This window comes from Rasamsonia byssochlamydoides (assembly GCF_041956645.1).
Source record: "Rasamsonia byssochlamydoides strain NRRL 3658 unplaced genomic scaffold VTN77scaffold_54, whole genome shotgun sequence".
NCBI lineage: Eukaryota > Fungi > Ascomycota > Eurotiomycetes > Eurotiales > Trichocomaceae > Rasamsonia > Rasamsonia byssochlamydoides.
The window spans coordinates 76,411-95,205 of NW_027192437.1; the positions used below are offsets into that span (position 1 = coordinate 76,411).

Consider the following 18,795-nt stretch of genomic DNA (forward strand, 5'->3'; position numbering starts at 1 on the left):
GGCACGCCGCACGCCAACTCCGAGGCTGACGTCTACCAGGGGTACTACATTCCCAAGGGGACGACCATCCTGGCCAACTCATGGGCCATCAACCTGAATCCGCGCTACTACCCCAATCCGCACCACTTCAATCCGCTGCGGTTTTTGCCAGACTCGATCCCGCCGTCGTTGCTGCCCTACCTGCCGAAAGAATACGTCTCATCCACGCCGCAGGAGAAGGGCGAACCGCACCCGTCCAAGGACGGCCACAGCTCATTTGGCTGGGGGAGGCGGATCTGTCCGGGAGCTGGCCTGGCGCGGAATTCGCTGTTTGTGGCAGTGGCCAAGCTGCTGTGGGCGTTTGATATCCTGCCGGTGCGCGAGCCGGACGGGTCGATCCGGCAGTACGACACTTTTGCGTATACAGAGGGCTTCAACGTGCGGCCCCGGCCGTTCGAGTGTGTGATCCGGGTCCGCAGCGAGCAACACCGGGCGGTGCTGGAGAGGGAGATGGTGGAGGCAGAGAGGGTGATGGAGAAGTTCACGCCGTTTGGAGAGTAGCCTTGCTTAGAAAAATTGTTATTTGTGAGCAGTCTTCCACTCGTCCAAGAGAGGTGCATGACAACTACCCTTTGCTGTTGGACTTTTCTGGTTGGCATTACTCTTGGAAATAGTGTATATGCATAATAGAGTGTTATATACGTAGGTACATGACCACTACATTGCTGAGCAGATTTATATCCAATGAAATCAAGCCTGATCACATCTCCCTCTCTCTGTATCTCTTCTTTTAAACAGACTAGTAGCCCTCTGCTATCTGTCACTGTCACTGTCACTGCCAACCTCTCCTGACGCCCTTTATACAATATCCAGTATTACCGATATTGTAAGGAACAATCACAAGAACAAACTTTATGTCATACGTAGTCCTCGCTCTCAGTTAACAACTTAGCATTGGAGCTGCCTGCAGCTATCTGCAACTCTGCAAACGTTTGGTTAACAGCACATTTCTCGAACGAAGCTCCCAACTGAAAGGGACCACCCAGAGGAAACTAACTGGAGCACCTACACTAGGTGTCAGTATACTTAGTATGTCTATCCGAACCCAGCCATCCGTAGATTATATAGATTATGGAAATTGATGATCTGGTGAAGCTAGCTTCTATTTATCTATGATGAGCTTCCCATTCGCAGAATGGATATTAGCAACTCCATATAGGTGTATAGAATTAGAATAAGTAAAGACTATTGCCCTAGGTATGTATATACTGTACATGTAGTCGTTCTCATGAAAATGATATATATCGTCAATATGACACCGCAAATATTGTTAAGGGCTAGAGGGAGATCACATTGAAAGGCTAATAACTAAACGATTGAAAATGATAAGATAGAGGAAAAACAGAAAGATAGGCTTGTCATAATAAGCCAAGAACCCCGATATTCGGTAAACTTCCTTGTCGCAGGTATCTTCACGCTTCACAGCCAGATAGCAAGCTCCCAGAACACTGACCCATCTCTTATTGCGGTATAAATAGGTAGGTATATGATATAGTCAATGATTTGGTGAAGCTTCTACCTATTTATCTACCTAGTATAAGCTTTTCACAGGGAATGGATCTTAGCATTATACTTCATATTATATCTACCTAGCGTAATACCATGAAGACCATTGTTGTCCTAGGTATGTATGTACAGTCCATGTAGTCGTTCCAATGACGATGATATCGTTAACAATGACACTGCGAATATTGATCTAATTACTACCCACCTAGTGATTTGTTGGAAAATTAGGTGTAATGTATGTACAGTACATATATGCTCCTCCGGCACGACTTGCTGTCACAGGCAGTGATATGAGTGGACTATCCAACACTACCTAGACAGATCTGTATAAGAGGGCCATCCACACGTATAGGTGAGGAGAATCCATCACTCTATGGCCTATGCACTGGGAATACGACACTTGCGCAGGGTATTTATATATAGGTAGGGAAGTACCTAAAGTAGATGGTAATATGATATGATATGACATGATATGAATACAAGCCTTTCAAGGTCTCGCTTCGCTCCAATGATCTAAACTTTGAAGGGAGAAAAAAAATACCTATTCCATTGTCTGGGACCCTTGGCTCCAAGGCCTGCCTACCTAGTACCTAATATATAAGTAGTTTTTATCATCTATATAGATACTTCCGAAGTGGGCTCCCTGCTCATATTCCTTATAATATTCCTCTTCATTATTTTTTTTTGTATTGATTAGGTAGTATCTATTCTCTACTTTCTAGGTGAGCTCCCTATATTCCTTGCTATAAAATATATATTTCCTGCCTCCCCCCTCCGTCTCCTTCTCCATATATATAGCCATATATATATATATATATATTTGTCGTGTCACTTTTCCTGATACATATATCCCTTGCTAATAGCCTAGTGTATATATTCCCCTTGCCAAGGTATATCTCTCTTGTTTATTAAATAGGGGCTATTCAGCAGATTTCATGGATTTAGTATGGTATGCTTATTATATATATGTATACAGTTACAGTATTAATGTTGCTTTCTTTTACAGCCATGTGACGGTGTGTATGTACTATATAAACGGACAACAATGTTTTTTTTTACGATAGTATAGGGGATTTAATAAATTTCTGCTGGACGGAGCCTGCCTGCTATGTGTCTGCCTGCTTAGGAATTATGCAGCAGTAATTCTATTTGTAATTAGAGACTGGAAATGTTTACTATTGACTATCTATACAGCCCCGAAAGCTGATCCCTTAAGTAGACATCTACAGTCGTCGCATTGAAGTACCTTGGCGACACGATCATCAATATCTGTCGGACTGTGAAGTCTCAGTCTCGATGCATGTATTCTGTACATACTGCTTGCGAGTATTCTTCCCAGGATATTAAATGTCCTGTTTCGACCCAGCTAATACCTCCACCCATCAAAAACAGCATTCCCCTCGCGCATCACCCGCTTCATCTGCAGCGCCTCGCGGTCCGTCCTCGGCCGCGTCGCTCGCTGCAGCCGCTCGAGAAACCGCAACACGGAAGAGAACTGCGTCTGTTTCCGCGCCAGGACATGGCGGAACGCCGCTGCCCCGAGATGCTGGATCTGCGGAGGTGTGATTGCGCACTCGAAGCGCGTCTCAGCTGTCGCGTGCGCCTGCTGCCGCCGCTTCGACTGGATCAGGCTCGTCGCGAAGCGGATCAGGTCGCGGATCGTCCCCATCACGAGCTGAGGCGATGGGCGGGCGCGCGGGCGCAGCGACTTGAAATACCGGTACATCTTGATTGCTGTTTCGACGAAGTTTGTGTAGATTCCTGACAACACCACCTTCGTCGTGTTGTGCCTCGTGTCCAGGAACATGGCGTGCGTCTGCATGCGGAACGACGCGAGGACTTTCCGGTGCAAAGTCCGCCCCGGAACGCGGTTCGCCTCTACCGTCAGCGTGTCAGACACCTGCGCTGCTTCACGGCCGTGATCGCGGTCCTTGCGGATGTCGAGCGTATGCGTGTCGATCAGGTTCCCGCAGTACGGGAACCAGGACGACCCCAGCAGCCGCGGCATCTTGGTCCCGTTCACTGTCACCTCGAAGTTGACCAGGCTTTTGCTCGGGTTTACTGACACCCCATACGCAGGCTGTCCGTCCATCATCACCTGCAGGAACCGCCGCGCGAGGTCCGCTCGCGGCGTGATCAGAAGAAAGTCATCGATCAGCCGCAGCAGCAGCGCGTCGTCGCAGTTGAGAAACCCGAGCACCTCGCGCTCCAACTTCCCGTAGAAGAAGCTGCACAGCAGACTCGATAGAACAGAGCCCTGGGGAATCCCGTCGCGCTGGCGGAAATATTTCTTCCCAATCTTCACCAGGTTGTTGCGTACATGTTCGTCCAGCAGATAGAGCAGGTCGTCCGTGTCGTGGCTCTTTGCGAGAGCCGTGTCGACAAAGACTGTATTTCTCTTGGTCGCACCCGCGGCAAGTTCAGGCGTACTGATGATCTCGTTGGCGGCCACCGCCTTGCTCACAAATTTGCGGATTGGCTTGCCATGTCGACGTGTCTCCTCAGGCCACAGACTGTTACTGTATCCATCTGGCGGCCGGACCTCGACATGTTTCGTAACGTGGTAACTGGCTTCCGAGACGAGCTCCTCAATTACCGCAAGCAACTTGTTCTGCGGAATGGTGTCGAAGCAGGACTGTATATCCAGCTTCACAAAGTACAGCTGCAGCTTACGGTTTGCAGCATCTCCCGCAGTAGATGGGCGACGCATCAACTTCTCCTTGAATGCCTTCAGCCGAGGATACATGTCACCTACAGAGAACATGGACGACCCGAGAAGATCCGGCTTTCGCGTCTTCTCATAGCTGAGCATGTTAAAGATGGGCGTGACCAAGGAATTGATGCTGGGACCCAGGAATGGCTTCTTTCCGCTGAGAGTCGTTTTCATCACCCGTCTCCGGAGGTTGATGATTGGACGTGCCCCGGCGGCTTTGGGCAACAGCCTCAAAGGGCTATAGCCCAGAGGCCTCCGTGCAAGGATGCGATGGGCTTTGTCGCGTTTGATCTCTTCGAACATCGACGACTTGATGTCCGCCAGCGGCTTTTCGGTCAGTCGACGCCACACATCGTGGCGAAAGTAGAACAGTCGGTTGCGATGAACCTGTGATTCAGTCACGTAGAAATTGGCGCGGATGAGCGGGATGAGGATCGAGTCAAATATGTAGTATATGAACTCGTGAAGGAGCTCGGTGCGCTTGCGCAAGTCAGACAAGGACAGCTTATGGCCATCTGGATTGGTAGCTTGAGATTGTGCATTTGGAGACTCAAGCCAGGGAATGCAGGTAACCTACGCCAGTTAGCAGTCTCTTCACATATGTAGTTTTGGTCGACGAACCTTAAGACCTTTGCAAACCTCATGCAGGCTGAGACTTTCATATCTGTTCATCCGAACGAATCGATCGACATGCTTCATCACAATGCGCCGATTCGACTCACCTCCCTCACCAACGCCGAAAAACGCGCGAGGGATCAGCCTCTGCAGGGTTGCACGACAGAAAGCAGAAACGGAAGAAGCCGGGGTGGCATAGTCCATCAAGCATGGCTTCTGTTTCGCGGACAAGTCCGATTTACGTGCGCTGCCAGATGGTACGGCAGTGGCTTCGTTCTGTTGAGATTGCGTCTGCCGTCGCGAACCTGGCAATTGGCCGGAAAGTCTGAGCTGGGTGACGAATTGCGCATCAGAGCCTATCGAGTTCGATGGTTCTGTTTGCGAGGATTGAGGGCCTAATCTGGGGGGCCCAATTTCCTACCACTGGTTAGTCCCAGACCACGGGAAAAGACAATCCAGCAGACTCACCTCGATGGGACAGTAATGCCTCAGGAGTTCCGTGTAAGAGCAGCGTTGGTGACGTCTTTGCAGCTGCTGGACCAGTGCCAATGCCTTGCCGCGCAGTCGTTTCGGCAATTTGGTACTCTCGTCACGACCGATTTCATCCTCTCGCAGGGTGTAGTCCTTGAACGGCTGGGCCGTTTCACGACTGTCTACTACCGATGTGAAAACATTATGCAAGCCAAACTGTCGTGGAAAGATGTACTTCATGACATGCACTGAATGAGATAGATCGGTCGAGGATGGGAAGCGGTTCAGCACGTCTGTCTGGTTAGCTGACTGAAAAGCCAAGCAATGTTGAGTCCGGTGAGGAGTCTCGTTTACATACGAATATGTCTCAATCCGAAACGAACCTCTCCTCGCGCATTCAACACTGGACGAGCGTACAACATACGCCGTCGGACGAAAATAATGCTATTTGGCTTATGCAAGACACCTGTGGGATTATCGACTTTATTGGACTTGGATCTAGCAGTGTGATTTGTGTCTGACGATACCATCTGTCTGCTTTGAGGAGTCGGCTGTGACTTATCGACAGGCTCCAGTTCTGACAGAGGAATTCCTGGAGCATTTCTCAGCCAGCGCACAACGTGATTTACTTTGTCTTCTAAACATACCGCTGAGTTGATAGTACGTCGCCTTCTGACGATCCAGACAACAGAAAATGCCACAGTCTAACAGCAACCGGATCATGATCTCATCCCCGCTCTTGCCCAAAAGAGCAAGAGCATCGGTCCACGGAGCCTTTTTGAGGGTGGTGACATGGTGATTGGGATATTGGGGTACTACGCCAGGGATGCTGCTGGCCATGGCTCCGATATTACGGTCCACGACCTGTCGGGCCGTCGCCCGTTGAAAGCCATGAGCCAGGACATGCTGAGGCTTTTGATAGGACAGACCAGTGCGGTTGAACAGGGTTGCGATGACGAAGTCCACTATCTGGTACAGTTAGAGAGACGTGTCTGGATAGGCGGAATAATTCAATGGATTAAGCTATTGTCCTAGAAAAGTTGTAGGAACAATTACGCCGTCTCCTTTTATGCTCCTGCCATTGTAAATCTGGCAGGATAGATCTCTATAGATACAGAACAAAGATAACCTACCTCGGATTGCGGGCAGGCTGGACCAGTATCTGTACAGAGGAGGGATCGCTCTTCTGACTGCGTGAATGCTGCAAAGTCTCTTTGTCGAGCCTGGGTAATTTCCTGATTGGATTCCTTCAAGACTCCCACCAGCGTCGAGTCCAGGAGGTCAGCGATGTTCTGCTGCGGGTCTAGATCCCGGTCGAGGCGAGCCTTGGCGTTGCTGCTCTGCCGCCCCAGCGAGGCGATCCTCCGGCGACGGGCCTTGGATGACGAGGGCAGCTGCTCGAGCAGATACTGCCTGAGGGTCACTACTCGAGGATAGTATCGCGACAAGACTGGGTGCTGGTAACATTCTGGAATTGGGAGAGCATCGTCAATCCTGGGCCGTTTGGAGGGAGACTGCGGCAGTCCACCGTTCTCTTTGCCAGGACGCTTTCTTTTCTTCCCCATGGTGAATCTCGATTTGGCACTCTCAGCGCCTGGGGCGGTTCGAAACAAACCCCATTGCTAGGAGTGTAGGAAAATGAGCCGGCAAGATCGACTTGCAAGTGGTCAGCATCGAATTGTTTGTTGTTTCACCTTGTTTGGGGAGTGCGAGGCAACAGGGATCGCGCCATGGTTGCGGGACGCGTCGGGGGAGCAGACGCGTCGGCGTGACAAGCCAAGACAAGCCAAAGACATCCAACACTCGCAGGCAGAAACATCGCCAGCGTTGCAATGGAAGCCAGCGGCATCATTTCCTGAACATTTCCAATGGTTCCCCTCATCACGACAATGTGATAACCTAATTCCAATTCCAATTAATAATGCTACCAATCACAGCGCACAGACACGGGATGGCGTTCCGAAAGCTAAGTCTGGAATGCTCTCTCTGATCTCATCTCCCGCCAGGCTTGTTAGTTAATTTAGCCGTGTGATCCAGTCCCAGCGATCCGGTTCTCTGCGCCTTGACATCGAGAACAAGAGATTGACGCGCGCCTCGGCGATCCGCTGCAAAGTTTGATGCAACGTTATTGAAAACAGCCTCCAGGAGTGCACGGAGTACAGAGTACAATCAAAGGTGGAAATCTCCCTGGTGGAATGTCAGCTGGAACCTGCGTTCGGGGACTCACGGCAGCCACATTTGACTTTGACATCATCCTTGGAAACATTCAGGAACAACCAGGGACGGGGTCCAGAATATACGTCATCATCTAAGTTAGGGCCAGGAACCACACTCCATGTGGCTTGGCCCCATCTGGTGGAGAATGGAGTGGATTCAGGGGCCAGTCCTTTATTTTTCCTTTTTTTTTCTTTCTCTGAGGGGACACATCTAAGAGACGGTATGCATCTGATACATATGACGGTGGCGAAAGCGGTGTCGTCGACGGATGCAGACAGAAAAAAAAGCAATTGTTAACTACAGGTAACTACTGGGTCACTATACGGAAGCGGTGCTTGAAAACCGAGTCAATTTCCGAGTGCCACCTGTAAAAATCCTCCAAAGCACAAAACATTTTTTTTTGTCAGCAGACAGAAGAATCTACGATGTCGTATATAATATATCCAAAACGCTATGCTGGTCTAAAGAACCCAACTTCAAATTTGCCCCGTAGATCCAAGCTAAGACCCACCATCGAGGTCCCTACTAGTTCTGGAATTTCATTTCAGCTGAGGCTTTTCGCTTAACCAGCCTCTGCTCTGTCATATCATAGTGTGTCTTGCTTAAAATCGACCGAGTCTGGTGTGAAGATCCATTTTTTGTGAATATCTGATGATAAAGATCATCCTGACCATCTCCACTTCTTGTCCTTTTCGAGTCAAGACTGAAGAGGCGCTGCTATCCATCTCAATCTGCGGGAGATAAGTGTTATTTTTATCTTGGCACGGAGATCGCTGTGGCTCCTCTGTAGTCGACGGCTGTCAGAAACGTGACGCGACCGCAGTTTCCCTACGCATCCCGTACCTGTCCAATTCCTACTTACCATCTGTCGTTGAAATCCATCTGAAAAGAAAGAAAAAAAAATACTAAGTACACTACTTCAACATTGCAATTTTCCTCTCTTCCATCGTGGCTCATTTGCCCAGCGAATGCCTGCGACTAAGCTAAGAATAGCACGGCCAGAATCCATGCCTTAGGTGTCACGGGCGGGAGACGTTGGAGGCGCGGGCTTGTGGACTGTGTGACTCCACCTCTTATCGCCCAGCCACTGCATCACCCTCCTTCATTATTCGTGATGAATATTGACGCTAGAGGAAATCCCCGATGAACCTAATTAAATGCGTCATTAGCTGCCAACTCATTCATCCCATCCCAGATCCTTGGCTGCCTACCGCCTTTTGACACCCCTCCTCCAGGCCTACCACGTCGCTCGTTCGTGGACAGCGTCCAACGGGCTTCAGTTCCGGTCCAGAACTCCGCCCATCTAAGTTGCTGCTAACCCACCGCCCCGGCTGCCAACCGAGCGACGGCTGCAGGTCCTCGACAAAGAAGCTTCCCGTGTGACAAAGCCTCCACGAAACCTGCCACGCTTGCACCCGTTCGCCAGTTGGGCTCAATAACACGTCGCCCAGCCGTAGACGTATCGACGGATCGATCCTCTCCTCCAGTCCAAGCACGGCCTCAACGCACCAGCCTCAGAGAACCGCTACTCGCTTTGATTTCCTCAGGATCTCCCCTCATCCACCAACGCTATCGACGATAGCCAAGCAACGGCGGTCCGCTGGTAATAAACTCTGGCTGGAAAACAGGCCGACCATCGCCGGTGCGACGTCAGAAGTTGGTGTCCCGATTGCACTGCACTGAGAGCTGGCTAGCTAGCTTCGAATATGCCGGTCAACCTAGGCGCCAACGAGATGCCCGCCTTGTAGCCAAATTTGACCAATCTGCAACACCTCACTCACTCGTTCGCCTCCCCCTGGGGAGTGTTTCTGTAAGCCCTGGCTTGCGAACAACGCATCGACAGCCCGACAAAAGTCTGCTCTGGTGGAACCTCGCCCATCCCGCACTGGCCAGGCGAGCCGACTGAGCTCGTCCGGCCGTGTCGTGCAAGATGCCTGACGGCGATGAGGGCTACAATTCCGTCTCCTCTGTTCAACCACAATCTCGACCTCACCACCCCTCTGAGCGACGATCGTCTCAGCAGTCCCACCGGATCTCCCACGCCGCTCCTCGCCCAGAGAGCCCCCTCGATCCCGCCTCGACCGTGACCTCTTTTTCTCCTCCTACCCCCGCGATTCTTCTTCCGGCAGCCACCTACGTCCCGCAGTCACCATCGTCCCAGCAACAGCAGTCACTTCCCATCAACAGTGCAGTTGAAAATTCTTCCCAAAATAGTCCTGACAAACCCCCGTCTCCAGATCCCCGTGACTTTTACCGATCATATGCCGCCGATGCCGTTGAGGATGCGTCGAAGACTTCTACAAGCCTAGGTAGTATCCTGCCACCAAAGATCGAGAACGGAATGACTACCGTGACCTCTCCCCGGAGAGCTGCCACTCGTTCATCAGTGCAGACAGATCCATCCTGGACGCGCAGTCCCCGTTCGTATCAATTTCGTTCCACCTCCGCGGGATCCAGTACTTATTCCGGTGACAGTCCCTCGCAACCACCACAACCGGTGCTGTCTACAGGGCCGCGATTCCGGAATCCCTCTCTGAAGGAGCTGGTGGACCGATTCAACCAGGCCGTCGACGAGGTTCCCCCCGTCCCATTACGAACGACTTATAGAACTGTCAGCCCGACCAGAAGCTTCAGTGGGGGCTCCCGTTCCCGCGATTCGTCTGCATCTCGAGTTGCACGTCGTCAACCGGAGCAAGATCATTCCTCTACCTCTACCCCTCGAAGGCCGTCATCGAGCAGAGCGTCGCGACCAGACTCAGCTGGTCTTTCGTCCCATCAGAATACAGATCCTCCGAGTAACTTGGTCGCACAGACAAACGGCAGGGACAGAGAATCACGGCGACCGCTATTCGGAGAGCTCCTCACCATCAACACGGCAGTGAACAACCCAGGATATGGGATACCGTCCCATATCCGCCGTAGAGGTTCCGATAGCAGTGTTCCCAGCCCGAACCCCTCCTTCTTTGGACGGGGCGTGTCACCGTCGTCCCCGACCGCGTGGTATCTGGGTTATACATCGTCACTGGAAGCGGTCAATATCGATTCGAACGGCCACGGTCGCAGCCATCGAAGGTCAAGGAGCGACGTCTCCTGGGACACCTCCAAGCCCGCAGTGACGAGCGCTCTAACCACGCACATGGCGGTTGCATCGCCTCCCGCCCCTCAGTCCGCCATCAGCCCGGTCAGCACACACTCTAAGTCTCGCATTCCTGTCTCATCCCAGCGCCTCAACAATGCCTCTGAGTCAGGGAGTTCCTCGCCGTCCACCCGGGCGAACTCGCTCACGAGTCTCTACTACAACGCAAACACAAATCAGGTCCCCCTTCCTCGAAAGGGCAGTAGTCGGCTCCCGAAGCCCATGTCACCGGTAAAGACGAGCCCCAGCCAAAGTCCACGCGTTCCTCCCGCTGTCATGTCTCCAACTCAACGAGAACTGGGCCGTGGCCATGTCACTACCGGCAACCTCTCCGAGAAAGGGTCCCTCAAGGCATACATATCGGAGCCTCCTCCTAAGAAATCACCACCCTTACGTAGTTCGAGGCCTCGCCAATCAGTGTCCATGGCGACGTCCTCAGCATCTCGCGCAAAAGTGGTGGAAAGAGTGTCTCGGTTCCAATCATCCAACCAGAACGACGACGATGTCAGGAATTCTCGACCGAGGACACGACGGCTTCCCGAGCTCGGGAATGTTGATTTTGCTGCCCGACGGCAGAAAATCCAGCAAGCCTTCAACAAGTCCGTCCAAGAGAACGCCAAAAAGGAGCAGGAAGCGGCAGAGCGCCGACGGTTGGCAAGGTACAAGAAAGATGAGGAAATGAGATCCCAGCTTCTCCGAGAAGGGGAGCTTCGTAAGATGGAGTCAGCCAAAGGATTATCTCCTGACAAGGAGAAAGCATTATCACCTGATAAGGAGACTCCTGACAACAATAACAACAGCGCACATGGTCCCAGCAATGGCTCCGTGGCGGAGAACAGGGAGCTTGACACGCCTGTTGTACCGGACGACCAGGTCACTCCGACAACGCCCAACCTGACCATCGATACGACCAGTCCCTCAGTGGAGAAGCAGCATGATCTTGTTCGGGAGCAGTCTCACGTGGACTTTGGCGATTCTCCTACCTTGGGTGAATCTGCCGAAATAGACTGTGTGCTGAAAATTTCACAATCAGATGTCCAGGTTTCAGATCTGCCGCCGTCTTCTGCTGTTACTGTAGAAACCAATGATACCGATACTACACACTTTGACCCGGAGCCCCAGGAGTCCTCGCACCGGACCATCTTGAATCGCATCATGCAATTGCGTGAATCCAGCTCCAGCAGTGAATGTGACGAGGATGACGATAAGGAGTCCATCCAAATTATGTTGGAACCTTCTACTTCTTCTACCTTATACTTGGACTCAATAGACAGCTGTGAGAGCCAGCAAAATGATGACGAGCAGCTGAAGAGATGGAGCATGGCCTCCTGGTCATCTTCATTTCGCTACCAGCAATCCTTGGCCGAGAGTCACCCCGACCAGAACGATGAGACTCTTCCTTCGGCTGATCAGAACAGCCCAGAGCTGTCTGTTCCCCGTCGAGACAGCAATCCCCTTCCGCAAGACTGGTCAACGTCAGCTCAGGATTCTTCTAATCAACATCGGTCGGCTAGCGACTCCCTGCACCACAGGCCCAACGGTGACCGGAGTCAACGCTCCTACCGTGATGAACTGCCCCCGAATCTGATCCGCCAAGGTGGCTGGGACTCGAAGCGGGTAACACAGCTCTATCTGGAAGAACTGACTGGGAGAAGATCCCGAAGATCTCTGTCCTCCTATGCCTCTAGAGCGGCGGAAAGATCATGGGAGCTCGCCCACGCAGATGGAGAAGCAGAGGTAGCATCGAAGGCGGATAGCCTGACGGATGATCCTGTGCTCGTCCCGCGCGCTGACGACATGTCGGATCACATTTCCCACGGTCCGAGTCTGAGCTTGCGGGACGACTGGGAAAGTGCCTCCCCATCGATCGCGGACTGGATGCAGGTAGCTGCGGGGGACTTGCCTCCTCCGCCCCCGCCACCACCGAAAGATGATGAAGCTGATATGTCTCGGGACAACGCACCCACTCCTGTAGCGCCGACTTCTTACCCAGCAGCTTCGAAACCTGAACAGTCCTGGGATGGCCTCGGTCTTGCGATTCATGTGCAGCCTCCTACTGAACCGGCGCGAGTCGTTCCCACGCCTCCGGTACCTGATCATAGCCCTCCACCGCCGCCTATCCCGGGAGACGGCGGCGTCGAAGGTGCTGGCTTTCAACCACCCCCGCCGCAGATGGTTTCGCCCAGCATCTATGCTAGCGGACCACCATCCAGCATCCCTCCGAGTGCTCCTTTCGCGTCCGCGGAGGACTACCTGTCAATGAGAAGCAGTGAAGAGTCATCCTTGAATCAAGCTGGGCTCACTCCCTCTCCTCAAACGGCGGCATCATCCGCCACATCACAGCATCAGATCAGCGCCGCTCCATCCAGCGCTGAAGTCCAGGCTGAACAAGCACGGTTGAAGAAGCGCCGGAATGTTATCAAGGAGTTGGTGGATACCGAGTATACCTTTGGCCAAGACATGAAAGTGGTCGATGACATCTACAAAGGCACGTCGAGTTCATGCTTGGACCTCTCGCCGGACGATGTCCGGACCCTGTTCGGGAACTCGGATCAAGTGGTGCAATTCTCGATGAATTTCCAAGATGCACTTAAACAGGCGGCAAGGAGTGTCTACGTGATGCCCAAGTCTCAACGCTGGCGCAGTAAACGGCGCGCTCAAAGCGGCCGGGCCAGCCCGCAGACTGATGGTCGATTCTCCTTCGACAACCCGGAGATGTTGAGTTTGGAGAAAGACAACCAGACATTTGTCGGGCAGGTCTTCATGGAGAACATGACTCAGATGGAGAAGGTCTACACGGACTATTTGAAGAATCACGATGCCGCCAACAAGAAGCTCCAGGCGCTCCAGCGGAATCCCAAGGTTGCGATCTGGCTCAAGGAATGCCGCGACTGGGCCTCGGATCTGACAACGGCGTGGAACCTCGACTCTTTGCTCGTCAAGCCCGTTCAGCGCATCCTGAAATACCCCCTCCTGTTGACGCAACTTATCGAGGCGACCCCCACTGACCATCCCGACCGCGCGGCTCTAGTCAGCGCCCTCGAAGGGGTCACTAATATTTCAGTGCGGATTAACGAGTTGAAGAAACGTGCTGACCTCGTTGGTCAAGTGGTGAGCAGCCGGAAACGCAAGGATTCGGATGTCCGCACCGGTCTGTCCAAGGCATTTGGTCGCCGTGCGGAGAAACTCAAGCAGCAGGTTGGTCTGTCGGAGATGTTTGAAGACAAGGAGTACGACGCTCTCTCGCAGCAATTCAACGACAGCTTCTTCCAGCTTCAGGTCGTCATGCGCGACGTTGAGATGTACACCCGAGAAATCCAGTCTGGCATGGATTGCTTTCACGAGTTCGTCATTGCGATCGAGGGCTGCATTGATGTGGCCCAGTCCAATTACACGGAAGTTGAGAGCAAATGGCACCGGTTGAGAATGGCAGTACGGGACGTCATGAACGTTGCCTTGCCGGAGCATATCGCAACTGTCCGCAAAAGCGTCATCGACCCGATGATCACCCTTCTCAAGCTCTATGATGGGCCACAGAAAGTGATGCACAAACGCAATAAGCGCTTGATCGATTATGCACGGTTCAAAGCCATCAAGGATCGCGGTGACCGGCCAGACAAGAAAACGGCGGAGCAAGGCGAGCAGTTCACGATTCTGAACGACGCGCTGAAGGATGAGCTGCCCAGACTCTTCTCGCTCACCGCGAAGTTGATGGAAGCCTGTCTGAACAACTTCGTGGAAATCCAGGTGCGGTGGTTCAGCATGCTGCAGAAGAAGTTGTCCTTCCTGATCGACAGCTTTCCGAGTGATATTAGCAGCATCGTCAGCGACTGGTCCGCCGACTTTGCCTTTGCCGATGCGCAAATCTTGTCGCTCAGTCTCTGCAATGGCGCTCTGCTCTCCGAAGCGGTCAATCTGGTCAATTTCAACACTCCTTCGACCGAGACAGGGAGCTCTTCTCCACGACGACCGTCGACGGTCACCAATGCCAGCATCCGTACTGGATCCATTGCCATGGAAAACTCTCCGAAAGTATCCAACGATTTCGGCCGCCCTGGCAGCTCTACACAACCCGATGGGCAGTCTCAGCAGCATGGGCGGCGGCGGGCTAACTCGACCTTGTCTGGCGTCGCGCGCACGACTGGGCCCTCTGACATGGCGAACGGACAGGTCGTGAACGCCGGTGCATCTACCCGGCCAAGTACAGAATCTAATTCTACCACGGAGCCCTTCCCGTCTCTCCCTAGACTGAGCCTTGATATGCCGTTCATGAACGACCCACTTCTGGATCACTTCGAACCGACCACAGGCGACACCACTTCATCTCCTAATGGCCGCTACTCGGGATTCTTCTCATCTGCCATGCCCATGTCCGACTCACCCCGGCAAGAAGAAGCACCTCCGGAGGCACCATCGAAGGAGCCCAAAGTGTTGTTCCTGGCCGCCAGCCTGTATGAGTTCAACATTGACCGAGCGCGACGAGAGGCCGGGTACCCGTATCTCACCTATGTCGCGGGGGAGATCTTCGATGTCATTGCCGAAAAGGGCGAACTGTGGCTTGCTCGGAACCAGGACGATCCCACCCGGCAGGTTGGATGGATCTGGACCAAGCATTTCGCGAGATTGCCCTCATAGAACGATTGATTTGATGTCTACGATTGCGTCATTGTCTGATTGACGTGAATACTGACGTTTGACAGTTCTGCTGCGCGACAGCAGCAGCGAAGAGTGTTGTAATTTTCAAGCATTTGTAGGCGCATGGCACGGATTATGATGAGCGCAACTAATGACGGTACTACCTATGTTGAATTTCTTCTGTCTGTTTTTTCTTGATTATTCGTCTGATGAACCTGTTGTTTCTTTTATGACTTCTACTCTCCCCGGGGGATTACGATGATACAGGTTTGCTGATATGATTTGTCTTATGTTTATCAATCTGCTCTGTCATGTGGACGGCATCCACCGAGCTTTCCTTTTTTTTTGTTTTCCCTTTCTTTTCTTTCCTGTTACTTTTTTTTATTCTTCCTTTTTGTATCTTCTCTTCTTCGACATCATCTTGCCCGACCGTCCGGTCAGACAGGATTGATTTGTCTACCCAGTTCGGCCATGTATTGTAGATACCCATCGTCATCTTTATCGTCTTCGCCATCAAGGCAATCGATGAAATTTGTCTGGGGAGTTGCTTATGCCCCGATTGAAAATAAGTCCATATATAGTACATCCTGAAAACAATGTTAGTTGGATCATTCTCACATGACCACTAGCCACATCGGATGGTGGGCCGAGCTGCGCCACACAGCCACCAGTGACGTGTTTGGGCAAGCGATGATAAATGATGAATCAGAAACGCGAAACTTTTTGCCGTCGATCCCGCCCGGACAGCTGTACAGTAGTTAGTGTAAATCCGTCTTGCTATCGCGGGGCCGTCTGTTGTACAGTACAGTATCATATCGTATCATATGTTCGCATCAACCGGATAAGACGCTGCCCCTGTTCCTTCTCGGATCTACCTGTTCGTGCCCCGCGACCTCCGACACGTCCATTGCCAATTCTCTCCATTCTCCATCCTCTCTGCTTCCCTTCCCGCACACTTCCGCTGCCCAACTCTACCTACCGCTTTAGGTTGGGCTGCTTAATTTAATTTAATCTTATCCTGGAAACCTCATCTCGAGTCACTTGCAACTTCTTGTGTTTGTGTATGTGCTGGCTTGACAATATCAGCAGCGACAGCAGAGCGGACAAGTGAGCGGCGCGCGTGGTCTGGTTTGGGCCCGAGCATCGTACGAAGTGGTACTGCCCGGAACCATACAGTCGGTAAAAGGCTGGTTTGGTTTGTGATAGGAATAACTTGGTTTTGGGCTGGGTCTTTCAAGGTCTTTCCTGGAATTCCTCGAGTCCGGTCTTCTCTCGTCACATTCCTCGTCCTGCGCGCGAAACACGGCTGCCGACAAACGCAGAGCGACACGCGGGGCATCACATCCTCTTACTTCTTCCTGTTCCCCTCGATTGATTGCAGGATTGCGCGTGTTTTGCTGCAGTCGATTCCACATCCATTCCACCGTATTCTCCTTTCTCCTGACGAAGCTTCCTGTGAATACGCGCGCAGGTAGAGTCAGTCAGTCGCATCGACTGCCATCTCTCATAACCTCGTCTCATCCTTGACCAGCTTCAGTCGCCTTTTTCGTCGCGAACGGCCCCGCTACATATCGATCGCACGATCTCAGTACAGATATAGGACTTGAAGACGACATCGTGGTTGGGAGCACGATGCGTGAAGGGAGCAGCTTTGGAAGGCTGCAGAAGAGGATGATGGGGAAATTCAGTGAATCGGTAGGTTGGCCGAATTGTCTGTCGTCAGAGCTCGTCAGGAAGTTGTCAGACGAACGTTCAATGCTGATATTGACGTGCCATCCGCAGTTGCACCCAGACGATGCATATCTCAGCTGTGAGTCCAGTCCTGTCCTGAATTTTCCCTGCTCAACCTGACTGATTCGATCGGGTCTAGATTATGATGTCCGATGTAGGTCCCTGGCGTGAGGTTTTTCCGTTCTCCAGGCTGATCCCGCTCAGTAACGCGAGAGGACATCCAGACGTTGAAAAATGACTGGATTACGGATAATGTGAGTGTTGTCCATCGTGTCGTCGGAATCGTCCGCTGACTGCTGCCAGATCATTTCCTTCTGGGAAGAGTGGGTACCATTGTGGCATATTGCTCTGCTGCAACCTGCTGACACGTCTAGGTACCTCGAACACGAGTTCTTGTCGAAATACAAGCATTCGAATATCGTCCTCCTCCGCCCTAGCATGTCGTTCATGCTGTTACAGACTCCCGACCCACTCACCGTCCGCGATGCTTTGCCCAACTTCACCGGCACGACGCACGTCTTCCTCCCCATCAACGACTGCCGAAATGTTGCCGAGGCCGAAGGCGGCACGCACTGGTCGTTGCTCCTGGTCTCGATCGTAGATCGGGTGGCATTCCACTACGACTCGCTCCCGCCAGGCAACCGCATGGAAGCATACCAAGTGACGATGAAGCTGGGCGCGCTCCTCAACCGGCCAATCCGCTTCGTCCATCTGGACGATGCCCCAATCCAGGAAAACAGCAGCGACTGCGGCGTCTTCGTTTGTCTGAACATGCGGCATCTTCTGCTGAAGCGGCTGCTGATGGCCAACTCGAACGAGAAGATCAGTATGAGTCTGGGCGGGCGGAAGGTCGATGCTGCGGCGGGGAGGAAGGAGATTCTCAAGATTATTGAGGGGTTTCGGAAGGAGGGGGTGAGACGAAGATCGTATGTTGCTGCTGCACCAAATTTGTGCGGACCTTGTCGAGTGCTGACTGCTACAGACACAGCTTGAGTCCGTCCGATAAGCAATCCACGAGTCCTCCGAGGATCGAATGACAAGGTTTCCGAACATTAATTCTGCTGATTCTGTCGATTCTGACGTCTTTTCACGTTGATTTTCGGCTCTGAGAGCGCGAAAGGAACACAGAACAATAAATGGTGTAGGACTGGTAGAGTCCAAGCAAGTGAGTACCTGGGTTTATGAATGAAACTGCACTCGAGTCATTGATTTTAAAAATCATGAAATGGAATGACATGACCTGTCCTGGAACGGGTGGCGTGGCATCGTGTACCCTAATGTGCGTGTGACTGGCTGGCATGGCGTTTTTTGGTCTTGTTTATTTTTTATCTTCTTCATGGAAACAAAGACCTTTTCTTGCTTTGTCTTGTCCTGCATTCTTTTCTCTTTCAGTGTGAGTGAGTGACTGACACACTATGATTGTATACATTCCGTCAGTCGGTGAGTTCGTTTCCTGCTTATCTGTCTGTTTGTCCGTGGATTGACCATGCTTTGTGTTTCCCAAAACGCGATGGTATTTTATCCTGTAAATAAATAGTAAAGCTGAACGTGTATGTGTACGAATGAGTGAATGAGTGATGAGATTCATATTCATAATCATACTTTTTTTTTTCTATCAAATATAGTCAAAATCAATATCGACATCTCTGTTCTGGATCCACTGAAAGTGAAAGTGAATGTAAATGTGAACGAGGTAATGATGCTTGGATTACATTTTGATTTTTGTCAGAGA

The 18,795-nt window shown here is 51.9% G+C and overlaps 3 protein-coding genes across 3 annotated transcripts; 2 read left to right on the forward strand and 1 right to left on the reverse strand.

The window, feature by feature from the left end:
- Positions 1-2,911: 2,911 nt before the first annotated feature.
- On the reverse strand, positions 2,912-6,909 carry VTN77DRAFT_6903 (uncharacterized protein; the record flags this gene model as incomplete). Its single annotated transcript, XM_069423233.1, has 6 exons — positions 2,912-4,831; positions 4,880-5,290; positions 5,342-5,637; positions 5,703-5,936; positions 5,992-6,313; positions 6,478-6,909. 6 exons carry the CDS (start codon positions 6,907-6,909, stop codon positions 2,912-2,914), a joined length of 3,615 nt encoding a protein of 1,204 aa, XP_069275792.1.
- A 2,582-nt stretch (positions 6,910-9,491) lies between these two features.
- On the forward strand, positions 9,492-15,332 carry VTN77DRAFT_6904 (uncharacterized protein; the record flags this gene model as incomplete). Its single annotated transcript, XM_069423234.1, has 1 exon — positions 9,492-15,332. The coding sequence occupies one exon, from the start codon at positions 9,492-9,494 to the stop codon at positions 15,330-15,332; it is 5,841 nt and encodes a 1,946-aa protein (XP_069275793.1).
- A 1,632-nt stretch (positions 15,333-16,964) lies between these two features.
- On the forward strand, positions 16,965-18,100 carry VTN77DRAFT_6905 (uncharacterized protein; the record flags this gene model as incomplete). Its single annotated transcript, XM_069423235.1, has 7 exons — positions 16,965-17,027; positions 17,115-17,142; positions 17,203-17,217; positions 17,268-17,317; positions 17,367-17,386; positions 17,438-17,989; positions 18,046-18,100. 7 exons carry the CDS (start codon positions 16,965-16,967, stop codon positions 18,098-18,100), a joined length of 783 nt encoding a protein of 260 aa, XP_069275794.1.
- Positions 18,101-18,795: the final 695 nt, after the last annotated feature.